This window comes from Conger conger, chromosome 3 (assembly GCF_963514075.1).
Source record: "Conger conger chromosome 3, fConCon1.1, whole genome shotgun sequence".
In the NCBI taxonomy this organism is placed as follows: domain Eukaryota; kingdom Metazoa; phylum Chordata; class Actinopteri; order Anguilliformes; family Congridae; genus Conger; species Conger conger.
In genome coordinates this window covers 27,747,903-27,768,209 of record NC_083762.1, presented here as the reverse complement: position 1 = coordinate 27,768,209, position 20,307 = coordinate 27,747,903, and the positions used below count along the sequence as shown (strand labels likewise).

Genomic DNA, 20,307 nt, shown 5'->3' with positions numbered 1-20,307 from the left:
TTAACCAGGCCGGAAACCTAACTGAAAATACAGATTACCTCAAAACAGGCATTTCACATTCCATAGAATTGTAACAAAAAAACAGGGTTTCCCTAAACGAATTACATTCAGCAGAAATTCCAGTACCCTCCTTACTTTCCCATTAAACAGTTACTCAGCATCTGCTCTGTCAGTCTGGATGAGCAGACCGTTTCACTCCAGTGTATGTGTGTTACCGTTGCTGTACAGTTCAGTTCAGTGGGTGCTGTTAACGTTTGAGTGTGTATGGGCGCACAATGCAGCGTTAGCTAGTTCGTTCAGTTCACAGACAGTTCGGTTCGGCTGCGCACGACGCCTGTGTATTGGTGGATCACAGTGTGGTGCAGTGACTACCCATACAACAGCCGAGATCGCACGTCCAGGATGTCCGATGGCTGGCCGGGTAAACTTCCAAAGAAACTCGTTGCACTCACGCCGCACGTTTCTCTTCTGCGCAGGGTAGCGAACAGCAAACAGTAAAAATGAATAGGCTAGCTCCTTTTCCCTTGCAACAATGAATAGGCTAGCTCCTTTTCCCTCACCGTTCACATACGGAGTGGGGAAGGGGTGAGCATAACTTTTAGCTAACACTTTACACCTCCCGATATTGACGACGTTCAGGCTTGCTCTTCCAAAACAAAATCTTTGAGAGAAAAGTTAAGGTATCGCTCTTAGCGACCTAGACGATCTAAATAACTGCACTAGGCTCACACTTGAATGCTCTTCCAGCCGTCTTCATCTGTGTAGCCTATCTGTGTATCGCCATGTAGCCCCAGCTAATAGCAAAAGTTAACTTTAGTTTAATGTAGCCCGACTTCGGCGCTCGCACTATCAAAGAAAACGAAAACACAAACGTAGCCGCGTTACTGATTTCAACCGTGCCACTTTATATGACGACTCGATAATAACTACACATGAAAACTGTTAAATTTAGCACAGCAGTGGAGCTCAAACACTGTTGCCGCTCCGTCCACACTGCTCATACCATCTCTTTTCCTTTTTTTAATTCTCCTGCGCGTTTATGTGAGCCTTAAAGCCGCAGCACATATTTGTACCCGCTACAAATGCAATAGGTTACTCCTTTTCATTTCATTATTGCATTTTTCTATTGGTGGTAATAATGGCATTAGTAAGGCAAGTCTGACTTGCCATACCTGCTTGGTCGTCCTTTGGTTATCCTTTACGGTTTGTATGATTAAGATCTTATTGCACTTGTAGCCATAGAGCTCATTAGTGCTTTATCTTTGGATCCATAACATGCCTCAGAGCTGTGCTATGCTTTCATATTATATTCTCTACAGATGGTGTCGACTGAAAGGTTTTGTTTATCTCCTTTGTAATCATACTGTCTGTACTGGGATAGTATTGCAGCAGTCAACACAATCTCAAGCAGATATGCAAAGCCTATTGCTGTTATTGTAATGCATTTGTGACTGTGCACTGTGTTACATATCTTTACATTAGAGCATAATAATATGGTAGGCTATAATTTCATTTTTAAGAACAGACCAACAATGCTTTAAATTGCAATAATGGTGTCCACAGATTGAAAAGATCTTCTGTCTCTATGGTAACAACAGCTTGTTTTAGTAGCCAATAAGGTGCCAACCCAAACAACCCTTTCTCAGTTCAAAGGTGTAGAAATATTTACTGCTTCATGCCCAATGCTGAAGCATGCTGCAGACAGATTGATGGCCACAAGACCTGCTTCTTCGCTCTGCGGTTCAGAAAAAAGTCTGATTGTGACTCAGTAGTGCATTTATCTGGAAAGATGTTCTTGTTTGTTTTACTGATTCCTAAAATATGACATTGTGATTCTGACTCAATACAAGGTTTAATATTCAAGAACTAATTAAATCAAAAGGAAATACAGCAAAGAAACAAAGCTTAATATAATATCTACTGTTGTTCATCAGAAGCATACCTTTGCCAACAAATTTTCATTTAAGATTTTAGCCATTTAGCAGATGCTCCGAGCAAATCCATTTAAGCTTCTGGTGGACCCACTTCATAGGTGGCTTGTAAAGATGACTCACCCTTATAAAAGTCCCCAGTCTCTGACTGACAACAACAATCAACTGCCAGCCAGTTATTAATGAAGTCCACCTGGCTACCACTGCATGACTGCTCAGGCTCAGTTGCCGATGGGAACTGTTGTCCTTTTTCTGTATGAACTGTCATTTCTGCAGAAAACTGGCTCTTAAAGGGGGCATATTGGTTCAAGGGGGCTAAACCAAGACACCACATGATGATGATGATGATGGTTATTGTTATAATTGTTATTATTATGACACACATATCAATATCTGTTCATCATTCATATTCATATACATATGATCTCCCTCCCCATCTTCCTTACTGCTTGCATCTTCTTCCTGGCAAGTTTGCAACCATTCCATATGTTGTAAGCCTTTTTATTATTGCCCTTACAGTGCTAAGTTTAACCATTTAGGTATGTTTTTGTACCCATTACCCAACCTTTGATGACAAATTGTCACCTGTGTCTTCTGAATTGACAGTTCTTTAGCTTTTCCCATGCTGATGGTTGACAAAGGGATTTTGTTTGCTTGTTACCTTCTTTTCTATACTCTAGTGAAACAGGAAGCAATGGAATGACACAATATAGGTCCTTTAGACTGAGATTAACTAAATTAAGGGAAAATTGTATTGCCAATTTCACTTTGTTAGGTTAGGGGTGCCAACCATTTTGGCACCTGTGATTTTCAGAAAAAGATTACTGAAGAAAAAAACATTGTAACATGAGAGTATTGAATGTATTGAAATAAAAGGTTTCCTGTATGTCTTGAGCCCACTGTATATACATACTCTGTATATACTGTACATACGTAGACAAGATGATGGAGAGAAACACACAGCGATTCCCAAACAGGATGCTATGATAGCTAGGGCCAATGCATCAGACCTCCAGACTATTTATGACCGGAGGCTAGCAGGGCACAAGATTGGTCTTCGTGTTTCTTCAAAATCCATTTACATTTACATCAACTTACAGTAGGCTGCACAATTTTTCAAATATGCTGTGAAAGTTTTTTTTTTCACTGTGGCATTACTATTTGCAGTGAGTGAGAGCTACAGTATAGAAAAGCATCCGGCACCCAAATGAATTTAGTGTGGCTCTCATTGTAATTTAATACGATAAGCCAGCGGTGCACAATGAGGGACAGTCCTTTAGGGGATTTCAAAACAACTATGTAATCAACCCAATTGTTCATTTGACCTGACGTTTATTATAAAATCATAAGGTTCAGATGCAGACCACACATGCATGTTCGGTGAACACTTTTTACTGTTGCATGCTGTTTACACATTCAAGACAAAATAATTGGTTGGAACAAAAGCCAGAATACTGTACTGTATGTACAGTGGCACTCCAAGAAATGGGATTGGCACCTCTGCATGCAATTCTCCATGTCATATCATAGAATGAGACAAAGGTCATATAGAAAATAGATATATCATGAAATAATAAGAACCATACATAGCCTATACAGTCACCTGAGTGATAATCTTGTTTTAAATTGTTTAATGCAGAGATGTTCTGAAATGCCAACCATTTTGAAATTTGTAATCTAGTTTAGACCCCATGGACAGTATTAACACAATGGCTAGGGAACTTGATATGAAAAGGTCACATTTTAATGTCCTGGGGATACTCTGGGCCTAGAGTAGCAATGAACTAAATTAATTCCACATATGTGTGACTTTATAAATGGATTAAATGCTAAAAATATGGAAAGTAATGCACATAAATTAGAACACATAAAGTGCCAGAGGATTTTTTAGCTGGTTAGTTGGAAAAATGATACAGTTTATGATGTTACATGTTATTATAAGATACTATATTAATTTACATAATATATACTACAAAATGCACTCCAGCTGACGAAAAACTAGGGCTGTCAAACAATTCAATATTTAATTGCAATTAACCACACAAAATCCTGTGAAAGATCATGATTAATCACATCACAGTATTCAGGAATATAATGAAAAGCAAACTGAAATGAGTTCTGCAAAGCAAATAAGCAAAAACAACTTTACTGTATACAGCACCCTGACTGACTGACCAGAAGATTGAATGGAGCCCTCCCTCTCTTGGTAACACAATACATTTATATAAACACACAAAAAAACAAAAAAAACAACACAATTGCACACAGGGTTGGCATAGTCTGTATAGCAAAACCATAATACAACATAAAACTCAACCCATATACTGTACACATTAACACATGAAGGTTACTCATATTAGTACATTTAATGAATGCACCAATACTAAACTGGAGTAAGAGTAATTAAACATTACATGGCAGTACTTATAATGATAGTCTAAGTTCTCTGGTTGCACTGGAAATGTGTCATAAGTGGTATCTTCTTCCTTGAAAACTCCCTTCATCTGTAAATGTTATGAGATTAATTTGTTATATACTGCAGACTAATTTATTAATTTTGGTGCAGAATAATTAGAGACTCTCAGAGTAAATAAGTTATGTGTGACTGATTTAGAAGGGATTAAAAATAATTGACGTGGCTGATCCACAAGGTTAAAAATTAGTGACAGGTTTGATTCGCAGTGCACTAAAATCAAACATGCACATCATTATAGGAGGCTATGTTTAATAATACACACAGAGATACACTTTAATACAAACATGTAATGTAATGTAATCAAAATAATCCAAATATTTGTTAATGGTAATGTCATGGAGGTCCATTCCCCCATGAGATGATAAACATTTTTGTGATATTTCACATCTATTATACCTGATTACCCGAGGAAGTGCCTGGGTCGCCACTCTGGGAATATAGTGTCTGTGTCTGGATTGATTTTAAGTGTTTCCAGCTTTCTTGCTGCATCAACTGATTTGAGGACATGATCTTAGTTGGAGGAGAATCCTGGTGATGGTACAAGACCCCAGTGCTTGTTCATGGAGCTGATGAGGTATAGCTCCAGTCTCCAGGGAGATAACCATTGCTCCCCAGCTTGGTCAGTAGCCGGCAGTCACCACCAAAAAGAGAGGCCATCCTGTCCCCCGTAAATCCACGCCTACAGTATGCTCATCGGAAAGGATGGCTGGCTCCTCAATGCCCTAACTTCAAGCTTGGGCTATTTAATTTATTGGTTATGTCTAGGACAGAATTTGCTTCAGAATTTGTTCATGTTTGTACAGTTTCATGCTACATTAGGTCTCTCCCAAGACGTCTACATGAGGTACAAGTATAGTTGATAAAGATATACTTTATTGAACCCTGAGGGGTAATTTTTCCTCTGCATTCATCTAGATATTTAGGAGCAGTAGGGCAGATACAGTGCAGTGCCCAGGGACCAACTGCCGTTGCTCAAGGGCTATTGCAGTAGTATGCCTTACTTGACATGTCTTTCAGTGTGGGAGGAATCCCATGTAAACATAGGGAGAATGTGTAAACTCTACGCAGATATTTCAGAACCTCCTTCTTTTGAGGGAGCAGTACAAACCACTGTGCCAGCCATAGTGGTCTAGCTTTTAGGTGAGTGCATTGGATGACAATATGTGCTTCAGTTGTAATGGTCCTTGTATAACGTACAGGTACTATTCTAGAGAAGCAATGGTAAATACCAAATTGAAGAAAAAAATTATGGTGATTATTTTTCACCTCTGTCACCACTGTGGGTGGAGTGGGCGTGAATCTAGCAGGACAAAAGAATAAGTGGCTCTGAAGCACTTCTCTTCCAATGGACTGCTGTGAAGAGTCACTGAAATCTGTTCATGTGATGTAAGAAAGAGATGAAGAAACAGGGGTCAGTTACATGGAACTTTAAATTGGTTATTAATCCAAACACAATTTCTTTCCATTGATTTTGGTGATCTTTGAACTCAGCAAACACAGTATTTGAGGAAGAATTGCTTACATTTGGCTGAGAGTTACATTTAAGGATTGGTGATAAATACAAGCCAGGCTGCAGTCAATGCAGAGGGAAAGTGAATACACTCAAGAGCCACATTATCCGGTTCCCTCTAATCACCTTAGAGTCACAGCAAATGTGAAATTAGTTGACTCTAGTGTAAAAAAATATCAGTCTTAGCTGTTCCAGCCCTCCTTGTTTTTTGTTCTTAGCTAGAACGCTCTTCCAACTTACACAACTGCCTCAACCTGGAATAGACATGCACTCTGGCAAAATCTTGAACTCTGATTGTTGGTTCTTAGAAAGAGTTCTGCAACGAATATCAGAGTTCCTGCGAAGGAGATTATGTATTTGTTTTTGTGTGAACGCCAGTAGTGGGGTCAAACTGGAGGATAAACTTAGAGCAGATGGGCGTCCTCATTGAAATTTGGGTTTAAACTCAAATATTTTCTGTTAGTGTGTGAATCTCACAAAATGAAAAATAATTGTAAAAATGAAATGCTTTACAACACTTGGAAGAGACTTTGTAGAGCATTGCGACTAAATTCCAAGAGAATTACATACAAAATCATAAGCTGGTTGCATAGTTTCCCATTTTCAAAAAGATGGATAACCATACAAGTAGTTGAACTGGGTATCATCTAGTTCTTTAAAAATGTAATTTGCTCCACCAGTATTCCCCAAGGGGAGTAGCTGGAAAAGGAAGAGCATTTTCACTGCACGTTTTGGAGCGCCTTATATTAACCAGTGAGGAGGTGCCTTAAAAACGAGCCTTTCAAGAACTGTGAAATGAAATCCCATTCACACCTAACTGTTTTAAGTGCTTTCTAAGTTTTTCTCTCAGTTTTCTTCAGAATTTGGCAGCATTAGACTCTGGTTGGAAATAAGGCCAGAATCACCTTTGGATTTTTGAGTGCTCATATCTTAACAATGTCTTTCATCAAAGCTTTCTTAAAAACAAACAAACAAAATTTTTTATTAAAATTGCATTGTTTTCCCATCTTAAATTGCAGAGAATGGGTGATTTGTCCATTATTATGGAAACTGGTTTCTGATAAGGATAGCATTTTAGCTGTCAGAATGATTCTTGTAATGCATTATTGAATTTGAATGAATTCATGAAGAGAATGTTTCAAAAAGCTTTGCCATTATCTTGAAGTGCAGTCTTTATTATTCAGAGAAAGCATGGTAACAATAGAACTGAATTAATCAAAATATTCCATCCATTATCATGATAAAATGTAAATTCAGTTCATATTGTCCTTGCTCTCTCTCCCTCCCTCTTTCTTTCTCTCTCTTTTTCCCTCTTGCATAATTTTTAACGCTAGGTTAGAGCAATACACCTTTCCAAAATCAAATCAAATCAATGAAATGAGACAACCAAATAATGACATATTAATAGTGAGCCATGCCATTCAGGTATGACCTAGTAAAATAACTCAGTCCAGCCATAAATATGCATCTTGTGTATATTTACTGGAATGACCTAGTAATCCCAAAAAGACACGTGAGCACCTTGATTTTTTGCAGATAATAGAGCTCACCCACTAGTCATTTCCAAAAGGTCATGCTGCAGGTTTTCTCAGCTCTTGACATTATGACAAATCCTTAACTTCAAGCCCTGTCAGAGCATTAATAAGTTCTCAGTAGAGGAAGCCAAGTGGAACCATTACATTATGGGAATTTTCCAGCCAATACTATCACACAGAGTGACTTACAGTGCACAAGTATTTGGCTTTTTCACATAGTGTCAATATGTACATCCATCCATCCATCCATCCATCGTCACCCGCTTATCCGGAGTCGGGTCGCGGGGGCAGTAGGCAAAGCCGGGTATTCCAGGCGTCCCTCTCCCCAGCAACGCATTCTAGCTCCTCCTGGGGGATCCCGAGGCGTTCCCTGGCCAGGAGAGATATATAATCTCTCCAGCGGGCTCTGGGTCTCCCTCGGGGTCTCCGCCCAGTTGGACGAGCCCGGAAAACCTCCAAAGGGAGGCGCCCGGGAGGCATCCTGATGAGATGCCCGAACCACCTCAATTGGCTTTTTTCGATGCGAAGGAGCAGCGGCTCTACTCCGAGCTCCCTCCGGATGTCCGAGCTCCTCACCCTATCTCTAAGGCTGAGCCCGGCCACCCTACGGAGGAAGCTCATTTCGGCCGCTTGTATACGCGATCTCGTTCTTTCGGTCACTACCCAATATGTACAGCTGGATATATACAGTAGCAACTCAGCTTAAGCACCATTCTTCAGGTTATAACCTTTATGTTGCAAGCCTGGCTCACTAACCATTGTACTCCAGTGCCATCATACTAAATTTGAGGATGAAGATGAAGCAGAAATGTTACACAGAACACAGGATTTTCCAATAAATAATAATAATAATAATAATAATAATAATAATAATAGGCTACCTTCTGTAAAATTAGGATGTATTGTTTCCAGGATGTATTTACTGTAATCAACGTAGTAGTAGTATTGTCAATGATCTGGGAAAATAAATACAATTTGTTCTTTGTTTTTATCATTTCTCTTGTAATGGGATGTCAGCAATATTCATGAGACATTCAACTAAATGTTCCAGGTATAGTCTACATTTCGAACCATGCCACCCTGTATAATATGGTTGAAAACATGTCAAAGTTAGACTGTGTATGTGTATTCGGCATTGCATTACCATGGGGACTGCTGGTACAGTATAAAGAACACACGAGAAACAAAAGCCATATAAAACAAATATGCCTCCATGCAACGGAGAAACTGTACTCTTATCCTAATGCACACCCTTATCGTGAAGGGTTAGTGGAGTGTTTGCGTTTTGCTTCCATGGCAGCTAAAGGTGACTTAATTTTTTTACCGGCTATTTCCTTTAACTTGCTATATACTTTGAATGCATGTTAGAGGAATGGGCGCTTTTTCCGCATGCCGGGGATAACTAGCTGTGCAGCTGCCCACAACAACACTTGAGTCAGAGAAAGGAGGAGGGACTTGGAAGGTGCAGCTTGATGGGGTTATCTGAAGCGGACGGTCTATGTCTACTTCAGTGTGTTCCACGCGCTCAAAGGTTACATCGGAGCCCTCTTTTGCGCACAGGCTTCCCGTCTGGCTGCGCACGGGTATCTCGTAGAAAGCGCTTCCTCTTTGCAAAGCTTCAAGGCAACGCACATTCACTAAATTAACACCGGGACTAAACATTTTCTGTTTGCCGAGTCGCATTATTTTTGAACGCGAAGATGTGATTTCTCCAATACGGAATTTAGAACCATACAATGGTATTCAAACCTGGGGTCTCCACAACGAAATGGTAAGAACTGGCTTTGACTGTACATGCACTAAATAGCCGCACGTTTATTCTGATAAGTTAATTTTAAAGCAGCTCACCACAGAAGTAAGAAGTCAGTGATTTGCTATATCACCTGTCTAAGAAACTTCATTTCAGCTTATGCGAACAAAACAAAAACGTTGTTAAACAAAACACAGTCAACGAGCTTTGTCGGTGACTATTTGAAATAATTCCACTGATGCAGTTGAACTGATGGACTGATCGAATTGCAATGAAATCCAATGCAATGCCTATTTCAAGTGCGCTTTTATGTTTTATGACAGGAACGTTCACTTACCAGTGGCAATATACCGTGAAGCACTATATAATTATTGTTTTATACCAGTGTTCTGATTTATTTAGAAAAGTATGTTGCTGTCACACATTTTAGCTGTAATAATTTTGTCTCCACCTGAAATATGATAAAACTTATAGGCTATATTAAATAATGTAGCATCTATGTTGGCCGAATTCTGTTTACCAAACAGTTTTTAAGTTAAATATTATTACTGGTTGAGTGCATTCCAAAAGTTTCTACTTGCTTGTGAAGTAATAGTATAATAGCAGTATCAACAGGTTATATAAAGCAATCATTTTTTAATGATTATATTAATCAATATATTGCCATTTCATACTGCCAAGCAGTTGCCAAGCAACTATATGGCACAATTATACAAGTTATGGAAATGGCCCATGCATGGTAACAACTTTAGCATTGTACATGTTTAGTACAGTCCAAGATACTATCCATGCCTGTGTTCAATTGAACATTTAAGAATAGCTGGATTCATTGAGAGGTGTTCCAGTAATGTTCTGCATTATTCTGTATTCATCACCGGTGTACTGTAAACACATTAGTACTAACTTAAAGTGTTTGCAGTACACCAGTGATGATTGCCATCTGTATGGAGTTGCATGGTTACACTGAACTGTTGATATTATAATGTTCATGTATCAAGAGCATGAACAGTTATTGTTTTATGGAGTGCAATTCCAAAAATAGTTTACTTCTTTAATAGATATCATTATAAATCCGAATTAAGAATAAGTACAGACTTAACTACCTACTAAATTGTAGGTACTGTCAGGTTTGAATGGTTATACATCCATTATAAATGGGTATAACTCTTTTGTTGTACATGAACCAAAATCAAAGCTGTGGAGTTCACTGAAGTGAAGATGTACTATGGCTTATTTAATGCTGCAACATGTTTACTTAATTTATTTGTATCAATGTGTTTTCTTTGCTTCTTCATATTGGATATTTCTATTCTCTCTGGGAAAGATTGACTCTGAATCACAAAGTGGCTCTCTGATTGTAAACGATGCTATGCTAAATACATTTTAGAATGATTCTCTAAATAAATCATTAATTTATGCATTTGAGGCATTTACTTATACTTTTTTCAAGAGCAGGAAGGTATGTCAAATGTAATGGTCTTCACTGGAGAGAACCTTTTGCCGTGACTAATGAGAAATTTTGGTCTACCTGGACAAGGTGTTAATCAGTGATTGTCAGCAGGCTATTTGACCCGTGGGTAGCTGGCAGGCATTGGATTTACAAACCACATGTGCTGTTTAATCAATATCTCAGCAGAATGGCTGGGGAAAGGCACTAAGCTGATGAATTAGCTGGAGAATTCGTGACTGCTCTTCTGCGTGAGGCCTGGCCTGAGTTGGAGAGCTTATGCAATGGTGATGCACTCGATACTGTAGCGCTGGGTATAGCTGGGATGTATGCTTTTGTTGGGTGGAGCGGCGTGGCGTAGCATGGCTTCCACAGGACCGATCGATAGAGCCTGTTTCAGATAGCATTAGGAGTCTGAACTGAGCAAACACCAAAGAACAAAAGTTTTGCACAAAAACTCACAGAATGCAAGCACCAGTTCCATGAATTGATTTTCTGCATCCGACCAATTTAACACAACTTTTTTTGTTTGGTATAGCGCATGGAAATGCATGCATCCAGAAACAAAGCAAACCTGTTTCTAAACTGGCCATTTAGTATTTTGGGTTTAATGGTGCAATGCAGGTTAATCGGGTCTGGAAAGGCAAAAAAGCAACACACATCATAAAACTGTGTGAAGTTGCGTGTTCACAAATTAAACACAGATCCTGAAACAGTCCGCAGTGGCGTGTTCACAAATTAAACACACTCCAGAAAACCAGATGTCTGAGATATCTGGAAATGCTGAGAAAGTCTTTCCCCTCTGATGTTTTGTGTCAATAATTCTGCGATGGTCTCAACAAATGCATTCTGTGGAAGGCGCTGTAAATTATGGTTGAAGCAGTTGCTTTATTTTTTCACCAAAGACCTGTGGTCATAGTATTAAAATTAAATCTTAGAATAAAATCCCTAGAGGTAGATTCACAAAGTAAATAACAACCTGATCCGTAATTAGCATTCGTAATTAATTATAGATTGCTGCTGGCATTTTTTGTTTTCCTTTCACTGTTACAGTACAAGTGCACCAAACATTTTCTGAAGTTCTCTTCTAAGGTTTTTAAAAATATACGTGCATCAGTGTACAGTTTGTAGTAGGTAGCCTACTTAATGTGTAAGAAGTGACATTGGCTCAGGCGGTAAGAGCAGTTGTCTGGCAGTCGGCGGGCCCTGGCTGTGTGGAAGTGTCCCTGAGCAAGACACCTAACCTCCAAACGCTCCTGACAACCTGGTTGGTGTGCGAATGGGTGAATGAGACACATCAATTGTAAAGCGCTTTGGATAAAGGCGAAATATAAATACAGACCATTTACCAAGTGATGATTAGAGCAGTTCCTGTCATAGTCTAAAAGAGACCTCTGCTTGTTTTGTCCTCCAGATCTCAGAGAATGAAGCTCTTGAAAAGACTCTCCCCCCCAACTTGTAATATCAATATCAAATGTGATATGAAAAACTGCTTGTAAAATCAAACCTATGCACAGCTGTGCTCCTTTACTTTTCCATTTCATTGCACTTTGAGCAACTCGCTTCGCCTGGGTCAAGGTTGAGTTGAATGGAACATGTGTTCTTTCATCTCCTGATAGGACAGCGGACTGTAAATTTATAAAACCTTCCGTAATTACACTGCACGGCGGCTGTGTGGTATGACAGCCATGTTGAAATACTGGAGGACGAATCTCAGGCCGACTGAATTGATTATTGTGAGAAATATTACTTTCACCGGTCTTCAGGAACTCGTTTTTCATTGTGGCACAGCTATGGCTCAAGCACTGTCAATTCAGACAGATATAACACACGCTGTGTTAAGAGTTGGGAGGAATAATGGAGAATAAACAAACACTATATAATTTTTTATGTGTCTATTAGTAATGATTTGTCTAGCAGTCAATAATACATTTTCTTCAGTTGGAACCATAATCTGTTGCGCGATCTCTAACATCAAAGGTTATTAAAAGGAAGTAATCACACAGAGTTGCATTTCACAATGGTTAACATGTAATATTATAACAGAAAAGTAAAGTTAACTTGATTTTTAATTCTCTGCAGAACCATTTTCGTGAACTGCATTAGGAGATTGAAGTGTAAATTATGCTCATATATTCAAAATTCTAATCTGAACTGCCTTTGTAATGATTAATGTATGAAGTGACAATATAATATCCTTGAGATATCTCCAGTTTAGCATTATTTGTGATTTGAAGTTGTGAAAATATCACTGAGAAGCTTGTTTATCAGTGTGGGGGCAGACCTTTTAAACGAGAATGATTACAGCAGGTGTTTTCTTACAGTATGGACACCTAGTCTTTTGACTGGTTTATACTGGTTCATACTGGTTTATACTTAGTTTATAGTAAGTGCTTGAAACCACTCGACGAAGCAGTGAATTCGGAACTGTGTTAGAAATACAAACATTGCCTGCATGCTCTTGATCATGATGAGGTACAGTACTACTGATCACCAGGGAGCTTGAACACCTGACCTGCAGGATATTGAATTAAATATGCACACACCACTGCAGATTAATTTTATGGTTACTAGGTTGCAGTGAATTGATCGCCCACATTCAGCCTCTAGTAGTTCATTTCTCTATTTTAACTTCCAATGATGTTACTGTACAGTAAAAAAGGCACATTGGCCAGCCAGAACGATGTTCAAATTTACCAGTTACCTTTTTTTGTTTGGAAAGGGCACTCAGTAATAATGTTATGAAAGCCAGTCTTTGCGAAATTTAATAGTTCATGATTAATAGATACAGCAAAGGTAAGGGTTTCATATGAGGAGCAAGGGCATGTTTTAGTCTAGTAAAGGAAATTTTTTTTCCAGACACTTTTCACATGCTATCTTTAGATATTTTATTAGACAGAGGGCACAGTTCACTTTATTTTGTTTTGCAACGAAATGCTTATCCTTAAGAGCTGAGACCTATAATTAGCTATTCCTATCTGCAGTTTGTGCCCAGTCATGCGCTGTATGTACCTAGGCCACCAGGGCAGCCTGTAGTGTCGTGGCTAAGGTTCATGACTGGGACCCTGATGGTTGGTCGTTTAAGCCTTGGTGTGGCCACAATGTGATATGATGATAGGCCCATAACCCCATGTTGATCCTGGGGGGGATTGTCCCCTGCTTAGTCTAATCAACTGCGAGTCACTTTCAATAAAAGCATCAGATAGATAACCGTAAAGTTAAGTTGCATATGGAAATTTTAAACTACAGCAATGCCCAAAAGTAACAGGAAGATTAAGATTATTTTTTACCGGTGTGGTCATTAGAGATGGCAGCACTAATGAATACTTTTTGTAATTCCATAGGCAGCCAAGGCTTCTTTCAGCTTGTCAGTGGCCTCTCGGCTTCTGCGAACCTTTGCCTTGCTTGCTTTCATGTGAGGAGACCAGATTTCTCCTCTTTGCCCTGTCAGCTCTAATCCAGACACTGCTGAGAGGTGGCTAAGTGTCCAATTAATTTCTGCCACAAGGCATTTAGCAGTGTCTAGAATTCAGTTTTTTTTTTTCTGAAGGCCATTTTATTTTCAGAAGGATCAGAGCTGTTTTTTCCAGTCGTAAGTTTGTCATGTTTTTCCGCAAACATACAAGACACCTTACCCCCCACATAATGACCTCTTAGATTCTTTCCTGTTCACCATGTTTACAAGGAAGGCAACTGTTCCAAATGTGATTGTGGACTGAAGCACATATGATTTCCATTTGAACATCAATAACAAAGAATAAAACACAGATTGACAGAAGATGTAAGGCATACATTTCTGTCATACATTTCTGTCATCAGTAGGTCTAAACATCTTATTTTGATGTTTTTGTCTCTAGAAATTTGAAGTGACTTTTGAAAAGTTTAACCCATTATGTTTCTTCGCCTGTTGCACAATAAAAAATGTACACACAGACACACCAAAGACACACACATACACACACAGTGCTAATTCACTCCAAATGGACAGACTATTCGGTTTACATTTTTACATTTAAATGGATTATTCACAGAATATTCCGCTCAATGTATTCTTTCACATTCAGTATGCTATCATTCCATCTCATGTATATTCCAAATGTGTTGTGGGTATAAGCCTATATTGTTTCAGTTATGAAAAATGATTTAATATGCTGGAATATCAAGGTGTTTACAGATTACAACCTGCATGATGATTTCAAATGCAATGTTTTGAATGCATATTTTCTGCTGCTTACTATGAATACTTCCATTTATACAAAGCATAAGCATGTTACAGCATATATTTTCCGAACCATATATTTCTGAATTTATTTTTAGAAATGTGTTACACTCACAGTGGGCTCCAGAATTGTTGGAACCCTGACTGGCAATGCACAGAAATACTTTAAAAAATAAACAATATGATTACTGAGATAAACTAAAAATGCTGAACATGTGAAAAATACTACCAAAAACATTTAAAAAAATAGATTTCACCAAAATCAAGGTTCCATAATTATTGTCACCCCTGGTTATTACTTGGTGCATCCACCTCTGGCAAGGATAACAGCATGGAGTCTTTACCAGCATGCTTGAAAATGTTAAGGAACACATTTGGTGGGATTTTGGACCATTCCTCTATGCAGATCCTTGCAAGATCATTGACATTCTTGGGTTTGAATTTTTCAACTGCCCTCCTCATTTCAGCCCACAGGTTTTTGATTGGAATGAGACCTGGTGCCTGAGATGGCCACTGCAGAACATAGATTTTGTTCTCACCAAACCATTTTTTGTGTGTATTTTGGGTTATTGGAGAGTCCACCTACAGCCAAGTCTCAGCCTTGGTGGTAGAGGCAACCAAATTGTCAGCAAGAATAGCCTGGCACTTAGTGGAATCCACTATAACATTGATTTTACCTGTGCCCCTGGACCTCTGGAAACTGCCACAAAAAATCACTGCCCCGCCAACATATATCACCGTGGGTATGACACTCATCTCCTTTTATGCATCTCTGTTTAAATGGCAAACATGCCAATGCTGTATCTGACCAAAACTTTCCATTTTGGTCTCATTTGGTAATTTAATGTATGATTGAACAAAGGTGCTGTGGTCAGATGCGAACATCTTCAGATACAGCATTGGTATATTTGGCATCAAACCAGAGATGTGTGTTTTGGTTTGTTTGAGTGTTATATCGATTTGTTTTTCTGAACTGAATTTAATAGATTTGTCTATCTGAAATTAATTCCCACCTTGGTGTGGAAGTGAAGAGTAATATAAGGGGTGTCAAACTCCTGTCCTAGAGGGCCACGGTATCTGCAGGTATTTGTGGCTTTCTTATGGTCAGCAGCCAAATAAGGCCTTCAGACTAAGGTGTGTGGACTCTTTAGCCAATGACTTAAATTCATTATTTGTGCTGAAACACACCAAAAACCAGCAAACACTGTTGCCCTCCAGGACTGGAGATTGACACCCCTGGTGTAATATGCCTACTGTATACGTAGCATTTACTCTCAGTGACCACTTTATTAGGTAAACCTGTGCACCAGCTTGTTAATGCCGACCATGTGGCAGCAACTCAATGTATTAAATGCAAAAATGGCCAAGAGGTTCAGTTGTTGCTCAAACCAATCATAAGAATGTGGGAGAAATGTGATCTACTGTAAGTGACTTTGACCATGGAATGATTGTTGGAATGCCAGATGGGGTTGTTTGAGTATCTCGGAAACTGCTGATCTCCAAGGATTTTCACGCACAACAGTCTCTAGAGTTTACAGAGAACTGTGCGAAAAACATCCAGTGAGCGGCAGTTTTGTGGGTGAAACAGAACTGTGGGTTAATGAAAGAGGAGAATCGCCAGACTGGTTCAAGCTGACAGGAAGGCGACAGTAACTCTGCATTACAACAGATGTTATCCAGAAGAGCATCTGTGAATACACAACACATAAAACCTTTAAGTGGATTGGATACAGCCCCAGAAGACAAATAAGTCCAAAAAATAAGTCCTAATAATACCAAATAAAGTGGTCACTTAGTGTTTATATGAAAAATACCATTTACTTTCTTTTTCAGACATGTATGTAGAGCACTTTCGGTTTCATAACATGCAGTAAGCAAGTTCTCAGACGCTCTTTTAGAAAGTCATAGCCGCTCAATTTTCCCTGGCTTGTACTGTACATTAAACATATTTAAATGGTAGACTGTTGGCATTTATTTCGCGCCTTTATCCAAAGCACTGTACAATTGACACTTCTCATTCACCCATTCATACACACACTTACACACCAACAGTGATCGCAAAGCACCCACCTGCTCGTTAGGAGCATATGGTGGTTAGGTGTCTAGCTCAGGGACACTTTGACACACCCAGGGCAGGATCGACCCGGCAGCCCTCCGACTACCAGACGACTGCTCTTACCGCCTGAGCTCTTATTCCCTGTATGTAGAGCACAGTATGTAAATGAATGGCTGTGGAACAGTACATGACTCCACAAAACAGATACCAATCTCTTTGAGGGGAGCTGAGAAAAGGCCCTTCCACGCAATTTGCAGTGAGTGGCAGCAAGCCCAGATTGACTGAATTCAATTTAGGTACTACAATGCAACATCTCCTGCATTATCTTTATTGTATTTCTTCTGCATCACAGCGACCCTGGGAGAGCACTGCGTGGTGTTCTGGCCATGGCAGCAATAAAGACAGGGCATGGAGTGGAGGGAGGCATTAAGTGAATGCTCTCTCCGAGACTTTACTGTGAGATGTAACCCTCGCTGAGCCTCATGGAAAATGCAGAGTCCATATACCAGCACTAGTGTTTCATTTTATTAAAAATCTGGAATCTAATGGAGACAGGTTTACTCATAGTCCCACAGAGGTGGTGAATTGATGCTAATTGAAGTTCGCTTGGAATTCATCACCCACTGGCAGACCAGTTTGACGAAAGAATTACTATGCTCTTTCATCCAGAGAGACTAAGAATGTGAGAATGTAGAAATGCGGAAACAGCAATATTTGAGATAATTGCAGATTGTGCCAGGGAATGGATTTCTCAGCGGCTGCCAGGGGCATTATTTATCGCTCGTTGTTTGAGAAGAGCTGTCTTGTTGAGTTTTACAACTTACTGCCAACGAGGCTTGATGGTAAACAATAGTGTGAAATCTGTAGACAATATTGATTATTTGGAAAGTGCAGGAGGTTCATTTAACATTTGTGTTACATAAGTACTCTGGAAGCCAGGTTCTTGCTACCATATAACACCCATTCACTGTGCTTGTGCTCTTACTCTGCCTTCTGTAAACTTGGTTGACTTCACCCCTCGAGATCTGTTCCATACCTGTCATTCATAAGACTGATGAAGGACGGATGAAGCATGTTGATTTTTTAACTGGGCTCCAAAACGAAGTATACGTAAATTTGAAATACACCAAGGAAAGAGTGTCAGGAGAGTTGATCAGCAAGCTACTATGGCAAACAAGAGTTGAGCCAAGGAGTGGCTCTTCTGGCCCTTATCAACTTTCCGTTGTACCCTTCATTGCCTCCCCCCATCCCTCCCCTGAATTACCTTTGTTTGTACAGCTCCTGCTTTTTACTGCAGTAATCTGAAGTGGTAGCAGTGTAAGCCAATAACCAGCCTGACTGGGTAATTTCCAGAACAAACAGGGTTTAGGCCTGCCACTCACTTCCCTTCTCACTTCGTCTCGCTCTGTTCACCTTCTCTGTGAAATGATAAATGACTAAAATCTAAATAAAACAGTATAATGTCATCAGGCTGTGGCCAGTGACATGGATGTCAACACACTGTAAAGGCTGCGCTGTGGTTGCAGTGGCCACTGTGCTGCTTTAGGGCACTTGTAGAGCAGATTTGATATGATGAATTAGAACAGAGTGATGGAGAGATGAATCTTGCCTGTATTTGCTTTCCCACAAACCTTAACTTATTTGGTCTGCGAGGAAGTGACCGGATTACATGCATGAAGTCCAGCAGAGGCTGGTCTAATCCATCATGGTCTTCTCTTCTCCTTTCTGCTTGGCTAGAAGCTTTGAGTAAGTTAAGGGCAGGAGGTGCAGAGTCAGAATTCTTTGACCTTGCAAAAGCCAAAGACCAAAATATAACACATAGACATAAGAGTCTATGAAACCCAGACAGCAAACTGTGAACTATTTACTCTAAAGCAAGGCAAGTGAGAAATCATCATAATATGTGCTGGCAGTGGCTAGCGAGCACTTCCTTACCTCTGTGTGAGATGGCACCCTGTCTACCCCTGGTGATCTCTGAGCTCTTCACCATATTAAAAATAAACATTCCACGATTTCTTAACATCTGCTACCCCAGGTTGTATTTTTCTTCCTCTCTAAGTAGCATCTGCAGTTTTGCAATTATCTACTATTCCTTGAAGATAACATATGCCCAAATCAACTGCCCAATTCATCATGTAATGTATAAATAGGACAAAAATAGCAAATTGAACACTTTCAAGTTTGTGAGTTTAAAAATTCAGTCAGCATGAAGTGACATATCCTCTGTTTACCTTTCGGCGGGCTATAGCCATCTTCATAGAAGTTGACATGTGTGCCTTTTTTGGAAATTCCTTCAGTTTGTATTTCTTGGAAATCTAACTCAGCTGGATATTGAAGAAACATGAAAGTATGTGAATTTATAAGTATTATTTTTTAATATATTAGAGAATGTTGCTTGTTTCAAGATACTTAACAATAATACAATCTCCTTTTGGAGTGTTGAGGCTGGGATCTGATTTATAAATCTTCTTAAATTTGAAGTGATTGAGATATTTTATCAGAAACGTCTGAGTGTTTTGTACAAAAATGGTTTAAAGCGGGTGATAATTTTCTGTCTGCCACATGTATATCTCATCCACCTGTTCATCAAAGTCAAAGCGTGTCTTTGGAGGAACTAGTTTGATGTAGCAATTTAAAGTTACTGCAGGCACAGAACTTTACTGTGTTTCACTTTTACTTCTTAATAAGGCATTTTCTAATAAGTGCAAAAACTAGACCCAGGATCTAAGATCACTCTGTTTTTCTCCAAAGCAACTGTCCAGTACAGTGTCTGGAATGGAACTCTGGAGCCGTGGCATAGGGAGTCAAATAACAACATCGTGTGCTCATTAGCACACTGGGCCTAAGCGGAACAGTGGAGTGTGCAGAATTAGAAAAAATCACAAAAACAGAAACAACAACAAAACCAGGCAGTGGTGTCTTGTGTTTTCTTCTGTCAGATACTAGATTTGGATGATGTGAACATGTCCTTGGCATGGGTCAGATGCAACTTTAAAGTGGTTGGGTTTTTCTGCCAGCTCTTTTCATTTTGGAGAGCCTATAGGGTGACACCTGGTTATTAGACTGCTAGTGACTGTTGCCAGGATGCTTAAGGAAGGCAGTAAAATACCGTACCAGTGGCTGATTCATGATTGTGATTTGCAAGTTTGGTCTGTGGGGATAATATGCACTTCCTCTTCCTGGCAAGTTTGCAACCATTCCATATGTTTTTTACGCCTTTTTATTATTGCACTTACAGTGCTGAGTGATATGTTTAACCGTTTATGTATGTTTTTGTACCCATTACCCAGCTTGTGATGATCAATTACCATCAGTGTCTTCATTGACAATTCTTTGGCTTTTCCCATGCTGATAGCTGACAATGGGATTTTGCATGCTTGTTA

At 39.4% G+C, this 20,307-nt stretch overlaps 1 protein-coding gene across 1 annotated transcript in view; it reads left to right on the top strand.

Moving 5' to 3' along the window:
* Positions 1-310: 310 nt before the first annotated feature.
* The window catches only part of htr4 (5-hydroxytryptamine receptor 4), a 74,516-nt gene continuing 54,519 nt past the window's right edge, over positions 311-20,307 (top strand). Inside the window, exon 1 of the mRNA XM_061237027.1 lies at positions 311-421. Within this exon, the coding sequence (XP_061093011.1) occupies positions 403-421 (19 nt within the window). The 5' untranslated portion in view covers positions 311-402. The remainder of the gene's footprint in view (positions 422-20,307) is intronic.